Source organism: Pan paniscus, chromosome 2 (genome assembly GCF_029289425.2).
Source record: "Pan paniscus chromosome 2, NHGRI_mPanPan1-v2.0_pri, whole genome shotgun sequence".
In the NCBI taxonomy this organism is placed as follows: domain Eukaryota; kingdom Metazoa; phylum Chordata; class Mammalia; order Primates; family Hominidae; genus Pan; species Pan paniscus.
The window spans coordinates 185,121,622-185,148,579 of record NC_085926.1 but is presented as its reverse complement, the minus strand read 5'-3'; the positions used below and the strand labels follow the sequence as shown (position 1 = coordinate 185,148,579).

General features: G+C 43.1%; 1 protein-coding gene across 3 annotated transcripts in view; it reads left to right on the top strand.

Moving 5' to 3' along the window:
• Window positions 1-26,958, top strand: part of MASP1 (MBL associated serine protease 1) — a 72,844-nt gene that overhangs the window by 13,038 nt on the left and 32,848 nt on the right. For all 3 annotated transcript variants that reach the window (XM_057301974.2, XM_008955890.4, XM_008955896.5), the window contains 4 exons: window positions 16,542-16,719; window positions 18,390-18,521; window positions 22,400-22,596; window positions 25,946-26,093. In XM_057301974.2, the coding sequence (XP_057157957.1) occupies window positions 16,542-16,719; window positions 18,390-18,521; window positions 22,400-22,596; window positions 25,946-26,093 (655 nt within the window). The remainder of the gene's footprint in view (window positions 1-16,541; window positions 16,720-18,389; window positions 18,522-22,399; window positions 22,597-25,945; window positions 26,094-26,958) is intronic.

Here is a 26,958-nt window from a genome sequence, read left to right as displayed (position 1 = left end):
TTTTACAGTAAAGAAAGTGAATCATTTTTCCCCAGTGTCTCTATCAAAAGTAGAAAAGTTGAAAGTTCTTGAGAAAGACACGTATTTCAGGAAAAATTTCTTTGCAGAGTGAAGAATATCCCTCTGTATTTAACACGCAAAGTGTATATTTCTGTCTAAAGAATTCATAGCAGCTTGTTTCACTCATTTATGTTTTCTGCCTGGCATCTTTTAGCATTTTAGTCTAGGATGTCCAATTAGAAGCTGTGATGTGGCGGAGGGGTGGGGCAGTGGGGTTCGGGGATGTGACACAGTCAGGGGTATGCTTGAGGAAGGTTAATCTGGAGCTACTTGAGGGATGTCAAGGACTAGTAAAGTCAAAATAAACTGGAGCTGCTGAATGAGGCCATTTAGGTGGCTGTGCTAAATAGATTGGATATGACTATGTGGAGCGTAGTATACTTCAAGAAGGCCCACAGGCCTCCTGGACAGCTATGGAAAAGCAGGTAGGATGTGCAGAAGTAAACTCCACAGGAACTGGCTGCGTATGGGAGAGGAAAAAGGAGGAATCAGAGGCTTTAAGCCCCAGTTATGACAACTTATTGGCTACTTACCCAGAAATTGAGATCAGGAACGTGAAGATGTGTAGATTTAGAAAGATAAAGAGTGCACTGAAGTGCATTGAGTTTTGAATACAGCTGGAAATGCTGGTCTAAATTTTGAGACAGAGCTTAAAGAGTCGTAAGAGTGGGTGTAGAAAGAGCACAGAGACAGTGATGGAGAGAGGATTAACACATTGAGGATTAAATTCTGTCTCTGCCACCATCTGAGTGAGGAACCTTGGCGAAGCTCCTTGATCTCCCTCAGCAATGGTTTTGTCATCAGTTGAAAGGAAGAGTTCCTAATGAATACAACGTCTTCCTCACAGGTTGTGGGAGGATTTGAATGACATGAGGTTCTAAGTGGAATCAGTACTGCAAAACGCAGTTGTGCTCAGTGGTTGGGAGCTCAAACTTTGGAGTCATTCAGACCCAGCGTCAAGTCTTGCCTCCACTTCTTACTGGAGCAGTTGCTTAAGCTTGCTAAGATTTTCTTCTCCATCTGTAAAGTGGAGATAATAATGATGCTTATTTCATAGACTTACTGTGAATGCCAAATGAAGTAAATGCTTTAATGACATATGTCCAACACATCTCTAATTAGCTCAAAAGTACTATTATAGTGGTAATGAAGGCAAAGGTATGAGTAATAAAGTGTCTGCCTGGTATCACCAGATGCTCAATGAATGTCAGTTTTCTTATCAACTCTGACCCTACCACTGACTGCCTATGTATGACCTTGCTGATGTTACTGAGTTTTTTCTAGCCATTTATGGAAAAGTGCTTCCAAAGCACTATTCGAAAGCAGGAGGTTATTTCTCCTTTGTATTTACCTTGTAGAAACACACATTTTACGGCAGTTTCTAATCTATTAACTCATTTGATTCCCATGGAGTAGGAAGAGCAGGGATTATTGCACCTAATTTACAAAAAAGGAAACAGGTACAAGTGAATTTGTTCAAGTCTCTGCAGGAAAGCCAGGCTTGAATCCCTGCTCTTCTAACTCCCCGAGTCGTGGTTCTGTGTCTCCATGCAGCCTTCCTCAGAACAGGCTTTATTGTGGAAGGGGTCCTGTTGTGTTTCCTGGCCATGCATTATTCCTAAAACAATACTTTATTTGTCAAGATGATTTCATAAAATTTAGTAAAACAGAAGGTCCTTGAGGGTCCCTATATTGTCTAGATTATTTTAAATAACGTTCTCTTTTATCCGTTGAGAGAAAAAAATGTTGTTTAAAAATAATAGAAAATGGAGTCTGAACTACAGTGAATCTGCAAGTGCTTGTATCATCTGCTTGTAGTGCATCCTTTCTGATGAGCTCAAGCTCATTCCCACTAGATTGCCAGCCCCATGAGTTCAGGGCCTATGTCTGTGTTTTCTCCAGTAGAAAGCACAGTCCTGGGCAGAACAGGAAAAGGCACATGTCTCCTGGCAGTGGAAAGGGCTCTGGCCTAGAAAACAGCTGCTGACTCCTGCTGAGAGCTTGGGCAAGTCACGTCTTCATTCAAGGCCTCAGTTTCCCCATCTGCCTGATGAGGGAACTGGACTAGCTGGCCTCTCCAAACCCTTCCAGTTCTGATGGTCTGTGACTCCCAGTCCAATGCCCCTTCCCTCAGGCCACATTGGGTCAGTCTGCATCCTGCTGTGTAATTGAGAGGTAAGTCGCTCCCAAGTGAGACTCTTCTGACCCCTAAGCTCCTAATTTCTGTGCAATGCTCTGTGTTTACTTAGAACATGCCCTCGACCTTCCGGCTGAACTCATTTCACCTACTGCATAACTCTGCTCATTCTCTGGGAGTGGACAGGAGGCCTTGGCCCCAGAAGGAAATTAGAAATGGGTAAACATTTCTCATGAATTTCAATTGTAGTCTCCGGTGGAATTCTCCCACTCCAGAGACACCAGGACCCAAACACCAATTCTAGCTTATTCAGAAGAATTAGAAAATGAAAATGAGCTTGCTTCAGGAAAGTGTAATGAAAGCTCATTTTATGCCAAAAGTGCAAACAGCACAGGCTTCAGGGTGATGGAAAACAAAAGGAAGCTCGCAGTGCTGAGGAAGAGCATGTGGGTGAGTGTGAGCTGGGAAGGTCCCAGGTGTGGGTGCACGTGGGGTGCATATCTCTGTGCTTGAGTATATTACAGGTTGCTCTTGAAAACACCTTGGTGAAGAGCAGTGCCTGAATTTACTTTGATGTGCTTATAAAGGGAAAAGTTAAGAGACGAAGAGGTATTCATTTATTCAACAAATATTCATCTAGTGCCTACAATTTATTAGAGCTTAGGGTACAGCAGTAATTAGAACAGATAGAAATCTCTAAAATGAGGCTTACATTGCACTGGGATAAACAGACAATAAACACTAAACATAATACATAACTAAATTATGTACTAAGTAATAAGTTTATGGACAAAGAAATAAAATAGAGCAGGGCTCTGCATGAGTTGAGATGGGGGCTCTGATTTAAATATGGTGCTCATTGAGAGAGTGACATTTGAGCAAACACTTGAAGCAGGTAAGAAGGTTAGCCACGTGGCTTTCTTGGTGGGGGGGGCTACCCTGGGGGGCACTCTAACCAGAGGGAACATTCAGTGCCCTCAGGTGGAAAGTGCCTGGTGTGTTTGAAGAATAGCAAGGATGGCAGTGTGGCTGGAGGGCAGGAACATGAATGAAGACTGAGAGGTACAGATGGGGGGCGGGATGGGAGACTGGAAAACAGGGTTCCTGTTAAATGCTGCCAGCCAATGGCAGACTTTACAAGCTGCTTTCATGCCCCGAATCTCATTTGACCTGATGCTCAGAGTATTAATGTCCACTTTTTACGTTTGTGAAAACTGTGGCCTGGAGACAGGGGCATGAGTGCTAACAACCAGATTGGGGGGTGGGGGCAGGGAATGGGGGCAAAGAGATGCGCAGTGGCTCATCATTCGACATTCAGATAGCACAGACACAGACAGCCCGCAGAGCATAGAGCATAGAACAATCACATAATTAGGAAGTAATGAGTTTTCACAGAACTGGTTTTCATAGAACTGGTTTCTAATAGAATGTACTTAATTTTAAGTTTATGAAACTTGATGATGGCTGGATTTAACAACAGGATAGCAAAATCTCTGAAAAGCTGACAGTTGGCTCTTATAAACTGGTGTGAGCTGCCGGCTCCAGCACACCTACCGCCTGGGGAGGTTTAAGTGACCCCTGAGGTATGAGTGGCAGAGCTATGACAGTTGGTCCTTATTCCAGCACTCTTGTAGGATTTCTGTGCAAAGATTTGAGGATGTAAGTTTAGCCTGAGTCGGGGCAAGGTCCTGGGCAGTGTCACAGGAACACAGCGGCTCACAATCCTTGAAACTCTGCTGGAAGACACTGGCCCAAGGCAGCCCCTTCTGTCCACTCAGCACCAGCCTCATCACTGCCTTCACCCACGTCCTGGCTATGACACACCTGGAGCCAGGCAGCTTCTGCCGCAGAAGAACACAGCAACCCTTTGTGTTTCCCATCCTCAGGCTATTTTCCTGTCCTGAACTGTTTGGGGCCCAGCCTCCAAGTTGCTGAAGGGATTTGCATATGAATGAGCTCAGCTCTGGAGTCCCAGAAGGGGTGAGGTGGGGGAGTCTGAGCCATTCTTAGGCCAAACAGTGCCAATCCTCCCTGGCTCTCCCTCCCAGACACAATTCCAGACTCTTCCCTCCCACCCCACCCCCCCAGCCCAGCTCCCTCTGAGACGGTGGGCACTGCTGGTTTCCCACCTGCGGGATGCCCGCTTCCCAGGCTCTTGGCAGGACACCTCCCCTGCCAGCTCTTTCTTCTCCCTCTGCTCATGCTGCCCTTTTCTGTCCAGAGCCCTCCCGAGAATGGGCAATCCTTCCTGGCAGCAGTGGGATTCTTGGACTCTTAGGACCTGCCAGCTGTTTCTCTGGCCCCCACCAGCTGTTTCTCAGGCCCCCACATTCTTTATGGCGCCAAGCATTTGCATGTACACAATACCTGCTTAGGGGCTCACTCAGCTCTGTTAGGAGGTTTTCACCCTAATTAACAAATAAGAACACCATCCTGGAAAGAGCAGTGCACCTAGGCCCCAGTACTGGCTCTGCCATTGACTGACTTTGAACAAGTCTGTTCCTCCACCAGGTATAGACTTGAGGTCTTTTCATGTTCTTTTCAGCTCTGACCTTTGCTCTGGCAGGTGGTTTATCAGCTGTGTGATTCCAATTATTGAGCCAAACCTGGATGTCAGAACATCCTGATGTTGTCTCAGGTCTGCTACTTGTAGGCTATGTGGACTTGGGGGAGTCATGTCACCTCCATGGACTCAGAGCTGTCTCCCTGAAGTGCATTCACTACATGACTGCCATTAGGAGCAAATAAAATAGAGAAGGTAAACGTGCCCTGTCAACTGGAAAGTTCCACATAGAACAAGGAATTATTATCATCATCATTATTTTTATTACTTTTTTTTTTTTGATGGAGTCTCACTCTGTTACCCAGGCTGGAGTGCAATGGCACAATCTCTGCTCACTGGAACCTCTGCCTCCCGGGTTCAAGCGATTCTTGAGCCTCAGCCTCCTGAGTAGCTGGGATTACAGGTGCCCGCCAGGACGCCCGGCTAATTTTTGTGTTTTTAGTGGAGACAAGGTTTCACAATGTTGGCCAGGCTGGTCTTGAACTCCTGACTTCATGATTTACCCACCTCGGCCTCCCAAAATGCGGGGATTACAGGCATGAGCCACGGTGCCTGGCTGATTATTATTACTCTTTTTTTATGGCCGAAAGACTTGAGCCAGGACTGGAGCATCAACCTCCAGAACCTCTCATTTGAAGTCAACTTGAGCTTAGATCTGCCAGCTGTGTTATTTTTACTTTACGTGGCTTTCAAGAGCTTCTGAAGTGCAGCACACACATGCAAACACATACCAGATGCCTCCTTCGTTTCTAGACCCAAGTTTCTATCTGGTATCAGGTGCCTTTAACTTGCTTCTACTCAGATCACTGACTGAAATTAAAGCTACCTGGTGAAGTAGCAGGACTGGGCCATTAACCACTGGCCCAGCAGCTGGGAGTGATGGACTTTCCGTGAAGGTGAGCTCAGGAGTACCGAGCCCGCACAATGAGCAGGAGTCAGCCCGGGGCTGTCGGTGAATCATTGGCCTACCATTCACGCATCTAGAAAAATCTTTTGAAGCACAGCAAAGTAAAGAGAGAAATTCCTAGACTTAATGCCATCTTCTTGTGGACAGAAGCCTTTAGAGATCCCTCACTTTGCTCTGATCGTCTTTCATAACTTAAGAGTACCCTTTTGATGTCTCTCAGCCCCAGGACTGTTAGAAGGCTTTGTAAAGTGCAAAGAGCCAAACAGCTAATATGCCACCTGCCAGAGGAGGAGGCTGGGCTGGGAGGTCTCTCTAGGTGCCCTTCCAGCTCTATCAGCCTGGGTTGTGAGTCCTCACAAAAGGGGAAACCACTGCTGATGGCTTCAGCGAGATTAGGAAAGGAGTGAAATGGAGAAATAGTATCCAGGGACAATCTCAGCTTCTTAATGTTCTCCAAATGCATGAAGTGACCCTTGCCCCACTAGCTGGGAGCCAGAACGTGTCATCTCAGTTGGTGGATGGATCTCAGCAGTCCTGTTTTTCTCATTGATGTACTGAGTGCTCAACATATCCCGGGCACTTTTCTGAGTGTTTTATGTATATCACCTCCCATCCTATTTACAACAGTTCTGTGATATAAATAGGATTATTTTCACTATTTTACATATGAGAAAAACTATATACAGAGAATATTAGTTTCCTAGGACTTCTGTAATAAATGACCACAAACTAGGTGGCTGTTTAAGTTGTTAAATTTCTTAACAACAGAAATTTGTTCTCATGCAGTTCTGGAGGTGAAAAGTCTGAAATCAAGGTGTCTGCAGGACCATGCTCCTTCTGAGGGCTCCAGAGGAGGATCCTTCCTTGCCTATTCCAGCTTTCTAGAATAGGCAGTTGTAGGCGGGCCGTCTTTGGCACTCCTTGGCTAGTGGCAGCATAACTCTAATCTCTGCCTCTGTCTTCACATGGCTGTCATCCCTCTGTGTGTGTCTCTGTGTCCAAACTTCCCTCTTCTTATGAGGATATCAGTCATTGGGTTAGGGTCCACTCTAACCCTTTGTAGTGTCATCTTAACTTGATTACATCTGCAAAGACCTGTTTCCATATAAGGTCACATGCAGAGAAACAGGGGTTAGGACTTGAACATGTATTCTAGGGGGACACAATTCACCCTACAGTACAGAGAGTTTAAGTAATTTTTCCAACATCTAATCATTGGAGAAGATCATATAAAAATGAGATGCCCCAATAAGTAAGGCGTTGCATCCTAAAGAAACAGAAAACCTAACAAATTGAAAACAATTCACAATTTGACTCACTCTTGAGAAGTCAACAAAGGGCACAGATGTTCTTATTGCAACCTTTCTTGAACATCTAAGATCTGTCTTTCTTCTCTTTTTCTGTCTCTCTCCCTTTCCTGTCCTTTAGGTCTTCATGAACTCTGGACTAAGAAACTCTTCTCTCTCCCCTTAGCCATCCACTTACACCCACCTACTCACTCCTTGGACTTCACAGTCACAAAAACTGTCCCCTGACATGAGACCCTCCCTGCCATACGCTGCCATATGTGAGTTTTAGGTATTCTGAGTTTCTTGATATTTTCTCAGAATTTTACTTTTCACCTTATTGTTTATGAAGCAAAGATCTCTTTTTCAACTCTGTTGCGACCCAAGGGCTAGAGAAATGAGAGGAGGTGACAGAGTGCTGAGGAGTTCCCACGCCATGTTCTGTGATGAAGGGAAGACACGGGGGGAGGAGGGTGATAGCAGATGAATAACCCTGCACTTCCAGGCTAGTTTAGTTGCCCCTCCTATGTGCTCCCCTTGTTTGTTGACTGGAATTAACCGATTTTATACCATGGGATGGAAGCTAGAGGGAAGCAGCTTTGAGCTCAAGTTTCTTTTTAAATGTAAAAAGAGAAGAAAAAGAAAAATTACCTATAGTTCCACTAACCATTGCTAACAGTTACTCTAATTCCTTCTACTTTTTATTTTCAATGCGTACTTTCAACATAGGTATAATTATACCATATATACTATTTTTTCTGCTTTTTCACTTAATATTGCCTCCTAAGAATATTTCCATATTGCTATAAACCCTCGATTAATGTGATAATTAATGGCTGCCTTGTATTTAGAAGTTAATGCTAACTTATTTCTCTAGAAAAGGATATTTACAGTTATTTCTAATATTCTAATATCATATGACTGCTATAAATATCTTTGTTTATAAAAGTTTTTTTCCACATTTGGAATATTTTCCCCTAGGTTATATTCCCAGATATGGAACCAACAGATAACTTTCAAAGTCAAGGATAATCCAAAATAGCCTGATCTATCTTGGAAGATACTGAGTTTCTCATCCCTGCAGCTGATAGTGAAAAGGTGGTATGATATTTGCTAAGGGTGTGGTAAAAAGATAATAAGTTAGACTAGGTGACTTTTGAGGCCCCAGAAACCCATGAGATTGTGGTTCTCCAAATTTCAATTTACAAACGTGAGCCTATTCTTTGTCCCAAATCACTTTCTTACTTGCTATAAAAGTTATCTATTGCTGTGTGATAAACCACTCCAACACTTAGCAGCTAAAACAACATCTATTTTGTTTGCTTATGATTCTGTAGTCAGGCGTTTGAGCTGGGCCCAATGAGATGGTCCTTTTGCTGGATTAGCCTGAGGTCCTTCATGCAGCTACAGTTGTTCAGAGGCATGTCTGAAGGTCATCTTTGGCCTTAGTTTCTCATCTGGTAGCTGATAGTGAATGCCAGTGAATTGGTCTAGACATTTTAATCAGATGGTTCATCTCTGCCCTATGTGGCCGCTGAGCCCTATGACCTCACAGGGCTTCTTCACACAGTTGCCTCAGGGCAGTATTCCACATGTGAAAGTGTTAAAGAAAAAATTATTCAATGACACTTGTTAAAGTGTGGTAAGGCAGACTTTATTCAGGACAGGGATGAAAAGTATAGGGACCACGGCATGGGATTTTGCGGTGAGGGAGAGAGATTGGGCTCAATTTTGAGTATAGCATGGGCAAGTGGGGATTTATAGCCAGGGAGCATGGTGGTGGTCAGTGGATGTTAAATTACTAATGGGAAACATCAGGGGTAAGAGGGGTTCTAGCTAAAATGACCTAACAGGATTCTTGCTGATGACAGGCCAAGATGATCAGACAGCACCTGTGGGGATGGTGGAGGATGAAGATCCCAATTGGAACTCTAGGGAGAAAAGATTTCAGGGATGGGGCATTCTTGCTGCACTGATTCAGCAAAGATTTTGCTAAAACTGAGTTTTACAAGGAAGTGCACAGATGAGTTGAGGAGACGTTTCAGAAGCCTGACTAAAATTTGGCTAAGCAAAGAATCTTTGTTAATAGCTGCAAGGCCCCTTGAGGCCTAAATTTGGAAATAGTATACTGCTTTTAACGTATCATATACTTGTTGTCAGACCAAGTTAGGCCAATCAATGAGCAGTGAAGTTACATTGCAGAATTATCTGTGTGCAGAAATGGAAGAAAGTATTGTGAATAATTTTTGCAAACAATGTATTATTATCTATCTTAGGGACAAAATAATTCTTGTCCTTTGCATATGTGAAATGTGCTTTTGCCCCTTCTCTCAAAGTTTTATCCCATTAGCCGTTCAGGCTTGAACTCCAGGACCTCATGATCTAAATCATGTCTAGAATTAGATGACACACAAAGGTATAGCTCTTGAAGTATATCTCTTCTTGATCTAGAGATCTCTGAACCCAAAAGAAAAGTTATTTGCTCTCCACATGCTCAATATCTCCTTGTCTTGGTGAGAGAAGAATAAGATAACCACAATAGAATTTCCATTGAAAAATGGAAAAAATGAGAGGCATATAGCAATTACTGCTCCATAGTAATTCTGAAATTTAGCCAGGCACATGTTGCCAACTCCAGATACCAAGAATGTTCCTTGATTAGAGCCCAGTTCTGCTTCCTTGGAGGGGTGAGAGTGGATCCCCAGTCCATTGCTCTCTGGGAGTGGTGAGAGTGGCTCTTGCCTCTAATCGTGACTCTGCCTCTGGCTTCTTAGCTTTGTCTTCTGAGACATTCTTTCCTTTCTGTAAGAAATGGCCCATGTTTGTAGCTGAGTAGTCTATTCAGTTCGCTTTCTGTACATAGAAACCTGAGGCTCAGGAGCCTCTTTTCATTTTGAATTGCCACAGTCATTTCTAGTCCAAGCGGATATAGCTCCCTTAAAATCTTTTTGGGTCTCCAATGTAGCAGAATATAGTTCACTCCACTAGATGAAAAACATATCCACAATTCTTTTCAAAATAGGTCTTCCTACTTTGAAGGGCATGTCAGGGTGCTACAGAACAATGCTCTTAAGATTCTTAGGTGCCTTGTAGTCTGGCTGATAGGGAGTACTAGGTACTGCCTTAAATCTTCTAGGTCTTAACAAATGATTCTGACAGTCACACCATTGATTTGACATTTACCCTGAAGCCATTTTTGGTTTTAAAATCTTTTTTTTTTTTTTTTTGAGACAGTGTCTTTCTCTGTTGCCCAGGCTGGAATGCAATGGCATGATCTCAGCTCACTGCAACCTCCGCCTCCCAGGTTCAAGCAATTCTTCTGCCTCAGCCTCCTGAGTAGCTGGGACTACAGGCACACACCACCACGCCCAGCTAATTTTTGTATTTTTAGTAGAGATGGGGCTTCACTATGTTGGCCAGCCTGGTCTCAAACTCCTGACCTTGTTATCCACCCACCTTGGCCTCCCAAAGTACTGGGATTACAAGCGTAAGCCACCACACCCGGCCTTAAAATCTTTTACTAGTGGATAAACTGTTTTCCAACCCAGCTAGTTCTGGGCCCTCTATATTTCCTCTAAGTTCTGCTCACATATTGAAGACTTACTTCTTCCTGAAGTACATTGCCATACACAACCAGAAGTACACACTGACACTTTCAACATTCTGTCTAGAGATCTCCTTAGCCAGATATGCAAGTTCACTACATACAGTCCTTCCTTTCTTTTCTTTTCTATTTTCTTTTCTTTTCTTTTCTTTCTTTCTTCCTCTCTTTCTTTCTTTCTTTTTCATAGACAGAGTCTCGCTCTGTCCTCTGTTGCCCAGGCTGGAGTGTAGTGGCACGATCGTGGCTTACTGCAGCTTCAACCTCCCAAGCTCAAGTGATCCTCCCACCCCAGCCTCTAGGGTAGCTGGGACTACAGGCACATGCCACACCACCACACCTGGCTAATTTTTGTATTTTTTGTAGAGACAGGATCTTGCTATGATGCCCAGGCTGGTGTTGAACTCCTGGGCTCAAGTGATCCTCTCACCTTGGCCTCCCAAATTTCTGAGATTACAGGTATGAGGCATCACACCTTGCCCATTACATACATTTTTCTACCTTCTAAGTTGCCGCAGACAAGTTTTGCCAATTGATTCACCATTGCATTATTCAAGTGGTCTGTTTTAGACTCCTATAGCAGTCTCTTCACTGTTTTTCTAGAATTTACTTGCTAGCCAATCCTGAAACTGAAGCCACATATTCTAGTTTTTTGTTACTGCAGCATTCTACTTCTGGTATCAATAACTATTTCAGTCAGACTTCAATCAGGAAAGCAAAGTCTTTATGAGTAATGTGAGATAATGAATATTTATGAGTATTAGAACTCATGTAATTATAGAAGGAGCTGGGCAAGTAAAAGTTGGAAATGGGGATTTAAAGGATTAGAGAAAAATTCACCAAGCAGTTCTCTTAAAGCCCTGGCATGGGTGGAAATATTGGCATCTGCAAGGGAATCTGATAAGTCAATTCTACCTAAGGGGCCAAAGTGCAACTATGAAGGGGAGGCTCATGGAAAAGGGTCTCTGAGAAGCTGTTGGCTGTAAGCAGCTACCACCTCTGTGGTTTCACCTGAAAGTATCTGGTGATAGGCATGGGCCACTGTTGGTCATCAGAGCCAGTAGTTATAAAGAAGAGCCGGGTGCAGAGTAGAGGAACGTGAGAGCAAGTGAGGATGTATTGGACACATCTACACATTTCTTTCTATGTATGTGATTACAAAACAGCCTTCAGTGAGTAATGACTATTGCCTTTCAAACTTGCACAAATTCCTCTTTTGGCCAACTCTAATCTAGAACTATACAGGGAAAGAAAGTCTGGGGAACGTAGCTCCCAGATTAACTAAACTGGCAACAGGGTAATCCAGCATACTCCCTAAATGTCTGCCTAAATTAAGTCTGCAATGCTCCTCAAGGGCCCTGAGCAGATTTCAGAAAGGCTCCAGGAGATAGCTCGGGAACATTGACAAACAAAGTCATGAGGCATTTGGGTTATAAGACAGCCTTTGTTTATTTGCCTAATGTCTTGAGGAGCACTGGCTAGGGAATCAGGATGCTGCAGTTGTGGACCTGGATCCACCACTCACTAGATTCATTTATCATGAGATTCATTCACCACTCACTAGATTCACCAGTCACCTTGCCCAATTTGTTCAAATTATCTGGGCTTCAATTTCCTCATCTATAAAAGGAGAGCAATCCCCCCGGGGTTCTTTCTCTATACATTGCTTTGAGGAGCCAGTTGGTAGCTGTGAATGCATTTGTTTAGCTGATGTAATGAATTTATGGACATGCAGAGAGCAGCCATACATAGCGAGAGTAGCTGTCCTTCCATAGAGTAGCTGTCCTTCCCTAGAGTAGCTGTTCTTCCATAGAGTAGCTGTCTTCCCGTAGAGTAGCTGTTCTTCCATAGAGTATCTGTCCTTCCACAGAAATTTGGCCAATCCCAGCTGCCCTGCCATAGTTTTGCCTAGCAGGTTTGTGCTGTTTCTGCTGAGGTAGAAAACTCATGGAAACCAAAGGCTCTTGGCTTCTCCTTTTCAGATGTGCCTTCCCAGCTCTCTGTCCTTAACAGAGCCCCTTTCTGACACCAGGTAATGGGTAGTGGGGAGGAGCAGTTGAGATTTGAATACCCCAGGCCTTCACTATTTCCTCTCCCTACATACTCTACCCATCCCCTACCCTCCATCCATGATTTCTACCTGCCTAAATTCTATTCACGTTTCAGTCTCCAGCTCAAAGATTATTCTCTTCTTCCTAACTGTTTTCTGATTTCCCTCAGCTGGATTCAATCTTTTCCATTCCTTAAACCCCCAGGGCAGCCCATCTTTGATTGCATTTACCATACCCTGATAATACCCCAACACATATACCTTTGAGTACTTATCTTATTCTTCTACCAAGTGTCACATTCCTAGAGGCAGGGAACTTGCTTATTGAGCTCGTATAACAAATAAATAATTTTTGGCACCCTTCACATTAAAGTGTAGACAGAACTTAGTACACACATATTTGGTGAATTGAGTTGAAAGAAAACAAATTGAGGACATACAGCCACATGTTGGTGTCCTAAATAACAATAGTCTGTAAGGACATAGTCGCCCACAAGAAGAAATAGAAAAATGAAGAGTTTATTATTCGCAGCCACATGGGTCTCCATTATTATGAATGTTTTGTCTTCACTTGATAAGGTCCCTCCATCATGTTGATACGATGACCTCTGAGAGGGGACAGTCCAAATAGAAGCTAGGTCTCAATCTGCCTATACTCAGAGGTAAATGATCTTTATAGAACTCCATATTCCACAGCACAGGATGCAAATATTAACCAGGACCAGTGACCCCTCTGTTTAGGTTATGACTGGAGCTGTCACTGAGCCACATCCTCTCTAAGAGACAGTCCATGCACCCAAGATAAGGTTTCAAAAGGCCTTTGAGCCAGGAAAATTGTTTGGCCAAGTGTCTGTGTCTTTAGTCATGTACTCTCTGGGTTGGTGGGTTCTTTTCTCTCATCTCAGAATAGTTCCCAAAGCAAAACTGATATCAGAAAATGTTCGTGTTATCTCTCCAGCCTTGAGCAAGTCACTTCCCCTCTCTTGACCTCTGTTTCCTATAGAAGGAGGCAGATAGAAATAGCTCTTAAAGGTCCCGCCCAGCTCTGATATTCCAGGACTCTATTCTGAGCTGCAGGCTGAATTCCCAGGGCCCCAGGCTACTGGCCTTCTCTTCTCTGCTTCTAAAAGGATGTATGGCTCAAATTTTCCCATGGGCCTCAGCTGGGGCGTGCTTCCTGTTCTCTGGAATACTGTGGCTCTGCAGGTGATAACCATTTATCTGATTTATCTGCCATTATGAAAATGTCCTTCAGCCCAGACGTTACAAGGAGGGAGGTCATTTATCACAGACCCTCAGTAGTATCTCCCTAATCCAAATGACCAGTGTGTTCACTTGAAAATGTTCATGTCCCAGTCACTGCAGAACCCAAGAGGCACTGGGAATACCAAGTTCCAGAAAGAAGCCTGTGTAGCTGGAACTATTAATGCCCAAGGCATGACTATTCATTATTAACAAATTCAAGTTCATCCGCAAGCAGTAATCCTGCATATGTTAAAACTCCTGCTTACCATCTTCTGGTTGGTTTATATAATATATGACTATGATGATTTGTTAGAACTGTGTTTGACTATGATGACTGCTATGTCTGGAATTGGAAAGGAATCTAGAGCTCAGCTAGTCCAAACCCCTGTTTTTACAAGTGGATAACTGAGAGCTAGAAAGGAGATGGCCCAAAATGCAGAATACGGCAGTGTCAGGAACAGGACCCAGGACCTCCAACTGCCAGGTTCCTGTATATCGTATTACTCCAAAGCAGAGGTCACCAAGATGGTGTACTCTAGTTCATGCAGTTACTCACAGAAGAATCCCTTTCCCAGGCCCTCATTCTAAATCTATTTAGCTTTTTTTTATTAAGTTCTAGCAAAAGCAGTTAACTGGTTTCTAATTCACAACATATTAAAAATAAGCAGACAGAAAAGTACAGTGAATAGGCTGATAAAAAGACAGGAAATAAAACATGACATAAAGAAGACTTCAGAAGTTCAAGGCTTTATAGTCCAGCAATGTTTAACGCCAGGTCAAGCGACATTACACAACTCAATATCCCCAAGATTATCACTTTAATGTAGTATCACAATGGTTGACATTCATAACAATGTCCCTGGATCACCAAGAAAGGGTTAGCATGTTTCACTTGAGAAAGTGGGTACTTCTTTAAAGTACTTTTTTTTTTAAAAGTGTTACACCAAAAAGAAAATTTTTAGTTATAGTTAGGTAAAGCTTTGGCTATCTGGAAAACTGAGTCAGATAAAATAACACAGCAGCTGGGAGGTTCAAGGAAGTGACATTTCAGCTGTGTGCAGATAGGCACATTCTATAGTAACAAGACTGGTGTGAGTTCGGCTGGTATCTGCAGAGAAGAGGAATAAATAGCAAAGCCATGATCTCATCTTCTGTTTACACTTCAATTCCCAAAGTTAGTGATTAATTGTACTTGTGTTTTGTTGCCAGGGCAAATTGTTTTTCTTTGAAACTCCCACTTATTTTAAATAAATAAACCATTAGTTTCAAAACAGAAGTGTCAAATGTCAAGATATTTCTGACATGCTAAGCTAACGAACAAAACAATGAATTCATTAGAAGCTACTAGAGACAGCCGCCTTTGAGAACTTTTCTCTAATGACTTTGAAAGGCAGCAGGAATCATTCTTGGTAAGAGATTTTTTTCATGCATCTTGGCTAAAATTTAGTCCAGAGGTTGCAAACACAAATACAACTTAAAAGAATTGGATTAGGTATAAGATAATCGAATAGATACGTCAAGAATTTATACTCAAATAAATATACCAACTAGCTATCATACGAAGCTTCCCAAACTCCTGTCTCACATAAAATCAGCTTTAAGCCACCAGTTTAGGATCTCTGCTTGGATCTCTGAATTCGCACAGGGCCTCTGGCTCTTCCAAAGAGGGGAATTCTTTTAGCAAACAGGCATGTTTTTTGCATCTAAGTCTTAACACAAACATGTACACACAGAGATAGACACTCAAACTATTTTTGGGTGATTCCAATAAATAGTTTCTGTATTAAGACTGCCTATTAAACATTAGTTTTCATTACATGACTTTCCTGCTTAAAAGTTTTCAGTGTCTTCCACTTACTCACAGAATTAATGGCATTCAAGGTCAACCATAATTTTCTTTCCATGTATCCTTCCAAGTACATCTCCCCCTGCAATCCCCACAGACTCCCTGGCTACTCACTGTTCACAGAATGGGGCTTGTACTTTTAGTTCTTGTAAACAAATGTTTATTGGATAACTATTATGTGCCAGGTCCTGTTCCATGCACTGAAGACACATCTATAAAGAAAATAAAGTCCTTCTCTCCTGTAGCTTATATTCTAATGTGGATTGTTTGCCTGCTTTGAGTGCATATGCAGGGCTTCTGCTTGTGTGAAAGCATTTGTCACACTGTGTAACACCTGCCTGTGTCTGTGTTCCTCAATCTCAACACTGCTATTGTGTGCACAGCACTGTGTCTGACTATCTCTCATCACCTCCATCTCATGCTTTGCTCGGCAGTAGGCACACACTGGATACTCAATGAATGACTTGTATTGTGTATACAGTTTCCATTTTTTGGAAATGTGGTAAGTTCCTGTTGTGCAGAGAATCTGTCTGCGAGGTTATCTAACTTTTTAAAACTTTCATATTGAGTTATTTTTAATAAATAAGCTGCTTGGTTATTGACAGGAACAACAAATATCAAGCTACTTCTAATGGAGCTGAATAAGATGAATGAAACTGATCAGATGTCCACATTGAATTAACCTGTAATGCATCTTTTCTCAAGAATCCTTAACCTCCTTTCTTTGGGTTTCTCAGGCTGACTAGCCTACTCTTGGGTGGCCCCTTCCTTTTTCTTTCTAAAGATAAGGAAAGAAGCCTAGCTGGGAGACTGCTCATCTTGTTCCCTTTCTCTTTGACCTCAAAGGTAGAAACTGAGGACCAGGTGCTGGCAACCTTCTGTGGCAGGGAGACCACAGACACAGAGCAGACTCCCGGCCAGGAGGTGGTCCTCTCCCCTGGCTCCTTCATGTCCATCACTTTCCGGTCAGATTTCTCCAATGAGGAGCGTTTCACAGGCTTTGATGCCCACTACATGGCTGTGGGTAAGTTGGAGAACTGACTCATCCTCAGGTCTCTCTCTCTCTCTCCGAAGATGAAAACTGCCTTGTGACCTCTCCTTTACGATGGAAATCTGTGTGTGCACCACATAGATTTTACCATTAATGTCTTACTGCATTTGCTCTATCACGTATCTATCCATCTATCTACCCTCTATCCATCCAGCAATTCATCTTTTACAAAGTGTTTTAACGTAAATTGCAGACATCAGTATACTTCTTCCTAAATAATTCAGCATGCATATTATTTTGCTAGAGTTTCATATTTGTTCACAGCATTTTTTCTTTTTGTGTAAAATTGACATAAAATGAAATATACATATCTCATGTATACATTTGTTGAATTTTGAAAAATCTGTATTTGTGTGTAACCCAAACCTCTAACAAGACACTGAACTTTACCACCAGCCCAGAGGGTTCCTTTGTGTCCCTGCCCAGTCAATCTCTGCTCCCACTTCCCTTAGAGGAAATAACTGTTTTGATTTTTTTTCTGCTGTAGATTAGTTCTTGCCTCTTCTAAAACTTCATTTAAATGAAAACATACAGAATATATTTTGGGGGTGAGGATTCTTTTACTCAGCATAATGTTTTTGAAGTTAATTCATGTGTCGCATGCATCAGTAATTTGCTCCTTTTTCCAGCAGAGTAATTTTCCATTGTATGAATATACTAAAGTATGTTTACTCATTCTCTCGTTGATTGCTACTTGGAATCTCCCCATTTTTTGGATCTCACTAACAAAGTTTTTATGAGCCTTCTTGTGCAAGTCTTCTTGCAAACATATGTTTTCAATTCTATTGAGTAAATATGTAAGAGAAGAATTGCTGGGTCATAGGATAGGTATATGTTTAGCTTTATGAGACATTGCCAGACCTTTTCCAAAGCAAATGTAACATTTTTTATCTGTCCACCAATGTATGAGAGTTCTGGCTGCTCCACATCTAAACCAACATTAGATGTTGTCAATTTTTAAAAATTTTAATCACTCTGGTGGGTATGTAGTGGTACCTCATTGTGGTTTAAACTGCATTCCCTTAATGACTAGCAATGTTGAACATCTTTTCATGTGCTTGTTGGCCATTGGTTTATCCCTTTTGGGGAAATGTACATTCAAATGCCTAGGACAGGGCTTGACCCACATTAGGGGCAGAAAGAAAGAAAGAGGTAGCATGAGGTAGAAGTTAAGAGCACAAGCTCTGTACCCAGCTTGTCTGTATTTAAATCCTGGGTCTGCCACTTATTATCTGTGTGATTCTAAGTTTGTTAATGCCTCTATGTCGCCATTTCATCCTCCATAAATGTGACTAGTAACAGAACGCATAGTAACAAATGTGTAATTCTTCCTGAGGTTGTTGTCCCACACACAGTTATTATTATAACTGTTAGAGGATAGTGGTCCCACCAGAAGTCAAGTTACCTGGGTTTGAACCTGGCTTTTTGTGACCTTGGGTAAGTTGCCTAACCTCTCTGAGTTCCAGTTTCCTAGTCTGTAAAGTGAAGATAATGGCTACCTCTGGGCTGTATGAGAGGATTAAATGAGAGAACGCATGAATCTCCTAACATAGTGAGTGGCCCATATCAAGTGCTCTATAAATGTTGGCTGTAGTCTTCATCATCATGCATGTATTGATGGAGAGGCTTTACCTGCCCTACAGATGTGGACGAGTGCAAGGAGAGGGAGGACGAGGAGCTGTCCTGTGACCACTACTGCCACAACTACATTGGCGGCTACTACTGCTCCTGCCGCTTCGGCTACATCCTCCACACAGACAACAGGACCTGCCGAGGTAGAGCCTACCAATGATTGTATGCATTGCCCTTATAGGCCACATCCTCAATAACATTAGATGAGGCTCAGAGAAAGACAGATATGCAATAGGAACAAGTAAAAATGAAGTAAATGATGCACCTCAGACACCACATGGATGAAGATGCAGAAATGCCCACCCAGCCTGGAAACCTGATCTTGGGTTCCCAAAGGAGAGAAGCTCTAGACTATTTGGCCATCTTTCTTTCTGGGGCAGCATTTTTTGCTATACAGGTTGCTGTCTCCTATCCTATTGTAGGCAATTGGTCTGGTCAAGTTAGGGGAAAACTTGGGTTTCCCAGTTCTTTCTCTTTGAGCCACGAATTATGCTTTACCCAGCAACTCCTTTTCTCTTCTTTTCCATGGCCCCTAAGTTCCTCTACAATAGAAAGACCTCAGTCCAAAGCAAAGAAGTGAGAGAGGAAAGAGGCAAACAGAAACAGCCAGAAAACTTCCCATTCCTTCTATCTATCTTTGTTTTCATCTATCATCAACGTACCTACTATGCTATAGTCTCGTGCTTAGGGAGGGATGGAGAAATGGAAGGGTTTAGCCACTTTCTAGGAGGAGCCCTTGGGCTAGTGGGGTAATGGGCATGTAAGCAAATGGTGAAGTGTCTTATGGTCTCCATTTTAACATTAATGTTTCCATTACATTTATGTAATGGAAGTATGGACATAGCACAATCAGACCTGTGCAGGCAAACACTTCCCAGAGTTGTGACCCTTGACAGAGATGAAAGAATAAAGAGAAGAAGGGCCTTCCAGGCAGAGAGAAGAGCTTCTGCAAACAGTCAGAGGTGTGATAGAACTTGGAATGTTTCAGGGAACAGTCAATAGATTAGTGTGATCCAGGATAAGCATCTGTGCTTGAAATCTCACTTGGAAGCTGAGTGAGGGATCACTGGGGGAGCGCAAGTCTGGAGACGAAAGTTTTTTTCTTCCTCCTTCAAAACCTGCTATTTGCTTCTGAATAAAACCCTATATAACACATCAGTATAAAGCAATCCAAAACCAAAAGAACAGGCACGTGCAGGATTTTTCTTAAAGAGTGTATATTTTCTATTTTTTTATTCGGTTAAGTTCTTCTTGAGTATCTACTATGTGTTCAGTACAGTCAGGGCCAAGAATGCTTAGGGCAGAGCAAGGTTTCTCACTCATTTTCTTCATTTTCACCCTTCACCAGGAGCTTTTTTAAATATAATTTTCCTAAGGCCCCCACCATGAAATTTTAATATCACAGATAGACTATATATCTGTTTATGTACTGTATGTCCATCTGTGTATTGTGCATTTAAAAAGCAAGACCTTCCCCACCAAGAAGGAATTTTAGCTTTCTTGAGGGCAAGATCGCCCCCATGAGAATGCTTGGGGTAAAAAATGAAAACAGTCAGGAACTCAGGAGACTTCCATCTTCACCTTGTCCTGCAGCTCATAGCTGTGAAACTTTAAGATAGTCAAGACCCCTTTTTCAGAACCACAGTTTTCTCATTTGCAAATAAGCAGAATGAACAAGGGCGTAGAAACATTGACATCCCAGATCTAGGATGAACTGGCCCAAGAGTAAAGACTTAGTGACACATAAATGTTCCTTAGCAGGGCTAAAGTCACGTCTAGGTTCCCAGGACAGTGGATTCTCGCGTGCAGTAAATGCAGTGGGGAACGAAGCAGAATTCCTGCACTCACAGAACTTACAGTCTACTGGGAGCAAGAAAATCAATATAGGGAGCTGTTAAAAGAAAAACTTCAGACAAATTAAATTTAACAGAGTTTAACTGAGCAAAGAACAATTTGAGAATCCTCCCCTGCACCCACCCTACCACCACCAGAATATGTTCAGAGCAACTCCAGGGTTGCTCATGCTGGATAATATTTATGGGAAGTAGAAGGAAAGTGATGGACAGCAAATGGAAGTCAGGTACAGAAACAGCCAAATTACTTACAGCTTGGTATTTGCCTTGTTTGAATGTAGTTTGAACAGATGGCCACCCGTGACTGGCCAAAACTCTGTGATTGGTACTGTTAACTTAAAAATCAAGATTACAAATCTGTAAGTTTAGAAAAAGAGAGGAGATTTTATTCCTTATGAAGGGTTACAGCAGGTGGCTGTCCTCATAGTCTGGGAAGCACCGCCTCCAGCCAAGACCAGAGACAGGCACTTAAAAGGAGGAGGGGTTGAGATAGGAGCTTTGTGCTGAACAGGTTGGCTAAACATACATATTCAACAGGTTATAGGAGGAGCTGTGAATATTCATAAGAGTGGTCCTGACACATGCATATTGAACAAATATGTATGCAACATATGACCCATGATCACTTTGGGATGGAGACTTCACATTAAATGTGTTACAGTTAGGGTCTAAACGTCTTTTCAGGATGGGAGACATTCAGGTGTGCAGCCTCTGTAAACTGGCGAGAACCAGGCCATGGTCAGAAGTCTCTTATCAAAAGAAAGTGACTGAAATCGATGTCTTGTCCATTCAAAGCTATAGTTATGGCTGGTGGAACAGGGTGGGGATCAGACAGTGAGCATCTGGTAGAGCTGAAAATTGTTTTCATATCACTTACCACAAGGCCAGTACTTGTTCAGCTGCTGGAGAAAAAGAAAAACTTTGTAGCATCGTTAGAACATAGTTTATGCTTTCAGTGTAGGGATGTGTGACTTAACCCTTGCCTGGCATGGCCTTAGTTCCTTCATCATTTATAATTTGGTATCTTATTTCCACAAGGAGTCTGTTTTCTTACTCTCGTGATCTCTATTTAACATTAATGTTGGTCAGTTGTTGTGTCCAAACTGCAGAGGAAAGGGGATATAGAAGGAGTGTCTAACCTACCACTCCATCATGGCCAGGAATTCCGTTTTAAGGTTTTTCTGGAGATCCTTTGCCACAGGGGGCCCATTAGGTCAGTGGAGGGCTTAGGATTTTATTTTTAGTTTACAGCAAGAGAGTAGATTACAGTCTACTTAAAAATCCAGTTAGGTTGCAGTTCACCATGTATGCAGAACCATTCAGGCTGAATTTAAAATATGTAAGGAGGCCGGGCGAGGTGGCTCACACCTGTAATCTCAGCACTTTGGGAGGCCAAGGCAGGCAGATGGCTTGAGTCTAGGAATTTGAGATCAGCCTAGGCAACATAGCAAGACCCCATCTCTACAAAAACTTCAAAAATCTGCCAGGTGTTGTAGCACGTGCCTGTCGTCCCAGCTATTCAGGAGGCTGAGGTGGGAGGATCACTGGGAGAAGGTGGAGGTGGAGGCGGAGGCGAAGGTTGCAGTGGGCTGAGATGGCACCACTGCACTCCAACCTAGGTGACATAGTAAAGTTCTCTCTCAATAAAATAAAATAAAATAAATTAAAATAAGTAAGAAGGAAGCTTAAGGCTACATTTAGTTGAACAGAGTGAATAGCACTATAAAGAAAAACAAAACAAAGACAGGGGTTAGACAGTGAGGGTGTGTGTCAAGGGCCTGTAGGAGATGAGGGATCTCCTGAAGTTCTGGGTACAGGGAGGACATGATCACAGAGGTCCAGGCATCCCCCTGACCACTCCATCTCAAAACCCTTCCCTCTCAGATCCCTCTCCCTGACCCCCATACCAGAGGATCTGATGAGAAGGATCTTCACACAGGGTAAACAGCCCTGGACAGACAATTAGAAAATCTGTGCTTGAATCTCAGCTCAGTAAATTACTAGACATGCGACCTTGAGCTTCATTTTTCCCATCTGTAAAATGGAGATGCCGATACCTTCCCTGTCTACTGCTTGGGACCATTGGGAAAATCATATACTAACAGATAAGCCAGGCTTGCTATGACTGTGGTTGCGATGCGCCATTTTCTCTATTATGTTTCCAACAGTGGAGTGCAGTGACAACCTCTTCACTCAAAGGACTGGGGTGATCACCAGCCCTGACTTCCCAAACCCTTACCCCAAGAGCTCTGAATGCCTGTATACCATCGAGCTGGAGGAGGGTTTCATGGTCAACCTGCAGTTTGAGGACATATTTGACATTGAGGACCATCCTGAGGTGCCCTGCCCCTATGACTACATCAAGGTGAGCCTGCAATGAACACTTGTCCTGGAGATGCTGGAAAATCTTGGCTGAGTTGGGAAAATTGATATTGCGGAACCTTCACCTTCTTCTCCCAGGATAGAGAGCCTAGCAGCTAGTTCCTCAAAAAGGCATTATTTAAAATAATATCTACCATCTTAGTTAGATCTATTCCAGGAATCTCTGATCTGAAATGACCCCACTGGCCACTAGGGTGGCTTGAGGAGGAGAGTCGTGAATCTGCATTTTAGAAAGGTCTCTGGCGGGCACGCCCAGCCTCATGAGCACGCCTCCCATGCCGTCACACAGGGCCCTGTGCACAGAAGGGCCTCATGCTTGGTTTAATAAACATATGAAACTATTTTTCTTCTGTTTATTTTTTTAACCTACTACCAAGGCAAAGAAGAATGTATGAAAATTTTAATTTGTTTTAAATAAGGGTCCCCGTATTTTCATTTTGCCCCAGACCTCACAAATTATGCTGCTGGGCCCACTTGCGGGAAGAGGCTATGTCAAAGGCAAATAAAGACGGAACAAATACCACAGGCAAATAACTACTCAACTTGTGGTTATTTCAATATTATAATTAAGAAGGAATGGCAGCCTGAATTTGAGCCATGGCTGGGATAATGGGGGAGATATTTTCGAGATATGTGGAAAGTAAAACCAGCAATTCTTATAGAGTGATCAGCCAAGACATCCAAGTAGAGCTGAATATTAGGGTCTAGCTCAGAAGAGACCCTGAGCTGGGGATAAAGATGGGTGCCATGAAATGTTTAAAGAGGTGCTGATTTAAACTGTGGAAATGGCGGGATGTCCTAGAAAAAAAAAAGGAAGCTAGAACATAATAGATTATGAGACCTAGATGGAGGAAGAGGAACCCACAGAAGAGGTCAGAAAGAGCCAGAAAATGAGACTGCCCAGGAGAAAGCTGTCAACAGTGAGAGAGGCAGAAAAGCCTGAGAGGACACAGAAGAAAACTCTAGAACTTAGAGCCTGGGCTGTCCCCTACTTGTGTACAGAGGCTAAGAGGCAGCTTGACTGGAGGGGGTTAGCAGGAAGCATAGGCCACCAGTTTTCTATTTTGCTGTGTTAGCAAACTACCACAAACACAACAGCTTAAAACAATGCCTATTTCTTATCCCAGCATTGTGTCGGTCAGAAATCCCAGTGATCACAATGGGGTTCTTTGTTCAGGGTCTCATGAAACTGAAATCAAGGTGTCAGCTGATGGAGCTCTTATCTAGAGGCTCTGGAGAAGAATCAACTTCCAAGATCATTTAAGTTGTTGGCAGAATTCAGTTCCTTGCAGACGTAAGACTAAAATCCCCTTCTTCTTCCTGGCTGTCAGCCAGTGGTGGCTCTCAGCTCTAGAAGTTGCGCTCAGATACTTTTACATTGGCCCCTGCCATCAGAGACAGTCCCTTCCATCAAATTCCTATTACACTTCAAATCTCCCTGACTTCTGCTGCTGCTACCAGCAGGAGGAAACTGTGTTGAATGGGCTCGTGTGATTGGGTTAGGCCCACCCAGATAATCTCCCTCACTTTAGGTCAACTAATGAATAACTTTAATACATCTGCAAAATCCCTTTTGCCATTTAACATAACATCATCACAAAGTAACACTAGGGATGAAGGTCAGGAGGACCACCCTAGAATTCTGCCTGCCATGGTGTCCCAGAAGCTACACATGGGAGCCTCACCCAAGCACACAACCTCTTGGGGCTTCATTTGTTTCCCCTCTCCTCAATAAGGACAGGACAAAGATGTCACTTGGGATTGCAGAAGTCACCAAATGATAGATAAGGAGTCATGGCCCTCAAAGATGGGGAAAAAACAGGTTAAAGACATGGAAAAGAACCAGGACTGAGAGGTGGGGAATCCAGATCAGATAATAGAGCCTATTGCCTTCTCTCCCCCACTGCCCCCAAACTCCTGCAAACTCATCACCTCCCTCCTGCTCAGCTGCAAAACTTCCCAACTGTTTTTTGTTTTGTTTTGTTTTTTTGCTTCCACTCTTGCCCTACACAATCTATTCTCCCATAGCATTGAGGGTGATCTTTATAAAAGCTAGATTCGATCGAGTTTGCACTTGAAATTAAACCTAAATCTCTCAACACAAAGTGGCGTTTGTCTGTTTTCCAACCTCATGCCACAGCACTCCCACTGCCCAGCCAGCCTGGCTTCCTGCCTGTTCCTAACACTAGGCAAGCTCTTTCCCACCCTTGGCTTTGATCTTTACATATGCAGTTTTCTCTCCCTATAAAGTGTTCTTCCCTTCTCTTCAAATAGGCTCATACTCATCCTACATATCTCAGATCCCCAATGCTACCTCAGAGAAAGGCCTTCCTTGATTACCTAAAGTTATTTTCTATTATATTACCATTATAGGAATGATTACTTCTATAGGTTACATAGATTTTACATCAATTATAAACATACAGCATATATTTCTTTTGTATATGCATATCATCTTGATTATTTTTATAACCCTTATGACAGCCTACAATTATTTTGTTTATTATTTCTTATTAGTCCCCCCCAACTAGACTGCAGGTTCTTTGACAGAAGAGATCATCTCTGCTTTATGCACCAGACAGCACTCTGCCCTTCTCTGAGCCACAATACGTTCATCTTTAAGCAGAGGATTTTTTTTTTAATTTTACTTTAAGTACTGCGATACATGTGCAGAACATGCGGGTTTGTTACATAGGTATACATGTGCCACGGTGGTTTGCTGCACCCATCAACCCGTCACCTAGGTTTTAAGCCCCACATGCATTAGGTACTTGTCCTAATGCACTCCCTCCCCTTGCCCCACCACCCCCTGACAGGCCCTGGTGTGTGATCTTCCCCTCCCTGTGTCCATGTGTTCTCATTTTTCAACTCCCACTTATGAGTGAGAACATGCGGTGTTTGGTTTTCTGTTCCTGTGTTAGTTTGCTGAGAATGATGACTTCCGTCTTCATCCATGTCCCTGCAAAGGACATGAACTCATCCTTTTGTATGGCTGCATAGTATTCCACAGTGTATATGTGCCACATCAATGCCAGTCTATCATTGATGGGCATTTGAGTTGGTTCTACACCTTTGCTATTGTAAATAGTTAAGTAGAGGATTATTAACCTGCCTTGTCCACTTCAAGAGCCATTGTAAATTATAAAAGAGAGAATGAAGATGAAACCATTTGGTGAATGGTAAGGCTCACTAAAAACCTAAGTGAATACCAAGGGTTCATATGGAAGCTTCCAGAAAACCCAGAGTGCAGTGGAGAGGTGTTACCTGCAGTGGCCATTTTGGCTGCTCAGATGGAACCCTCTATTTCTCTCTCTCTCCCTCATATTTTGCAGATCAAAGTTGGTCCAAAAGTTTTGGGGCCTTTCTGTGGAGAGAAAGCCCCAGAACCCATCAGCACCCAGAGCCACAGTGTCCTGATCCTGTTCCATAGTGACAACTCGGGAGAGAACCGGGGCTGGAGGCTCTCATACAGGGCTGCAGGTAACCTCTTCCCTCCCAGGTCACACTGAGCTGCTGTGCTTAGCCCTTGCAGAGGCAGTGGCTGAGGGAGGAGGTGTGCAGGCTTGGATCTCCTCTGGAGACCTGATGGGACTCCCAGTTGAGCAGCTGGGGACCAAGGCACGTGCTCTCTCCTGACTCAGTTTTCCATCTATAAAATGGGGGCAAGGGCAACAATAATGTTGGGTGGACTAGACTGATGGTTTTCAAAACATGTACTTCAGTATCACATAGAGAGATTAAAGAAAAAGAAATCTTGTTTCCTGAACTCTACCCCTCACACAGTGATTCAGTAGACTTGAGGAGGGCCTTTTCAGCTCCAGCCTTCTCCAAGTCTAGGGCTAGAATTTGGATATGGGTTTCTAGCCCAGAATGTTTCATTATGGTGCTTTGCCTCCTTGTGGGCCCCCCATCGGCAAAGCCCATGGGTCTCATGCCCCCATCCCCCAAGTCAGCCAGTCTTGGCCCAAACCTTGATCGAGCCATTTAACCTGCAGTAACTGGTCTGTAGGAACCCAAGGAAGGAGAGGGTGAACATCAGTGACAAAAGATCGCAGCTGGGCATGACTAATCTAGTTCATAAACTAAAACTCTGGCCCTGCCTGCATTATCACATACACTGCTCAGATGCGGGAGAGTAGAGAAGATCTTAACAAAGGAGAGTTTGTCTCAGGAGAAGTGTCAGGGATAGGCCCAGGCCTGAAGAGCCTGTCAGATTTAGCCTTTCAAGGAGAGGACTCAGAGGCATATGATCACAGTCTTTCTAATGCTTTGAAGAAGGGCCTCGGGAAGAAAGAGCAATTTGGGTCATCCTTGGTGGCCCAAGAGGACAAATGAGTAAAAATTA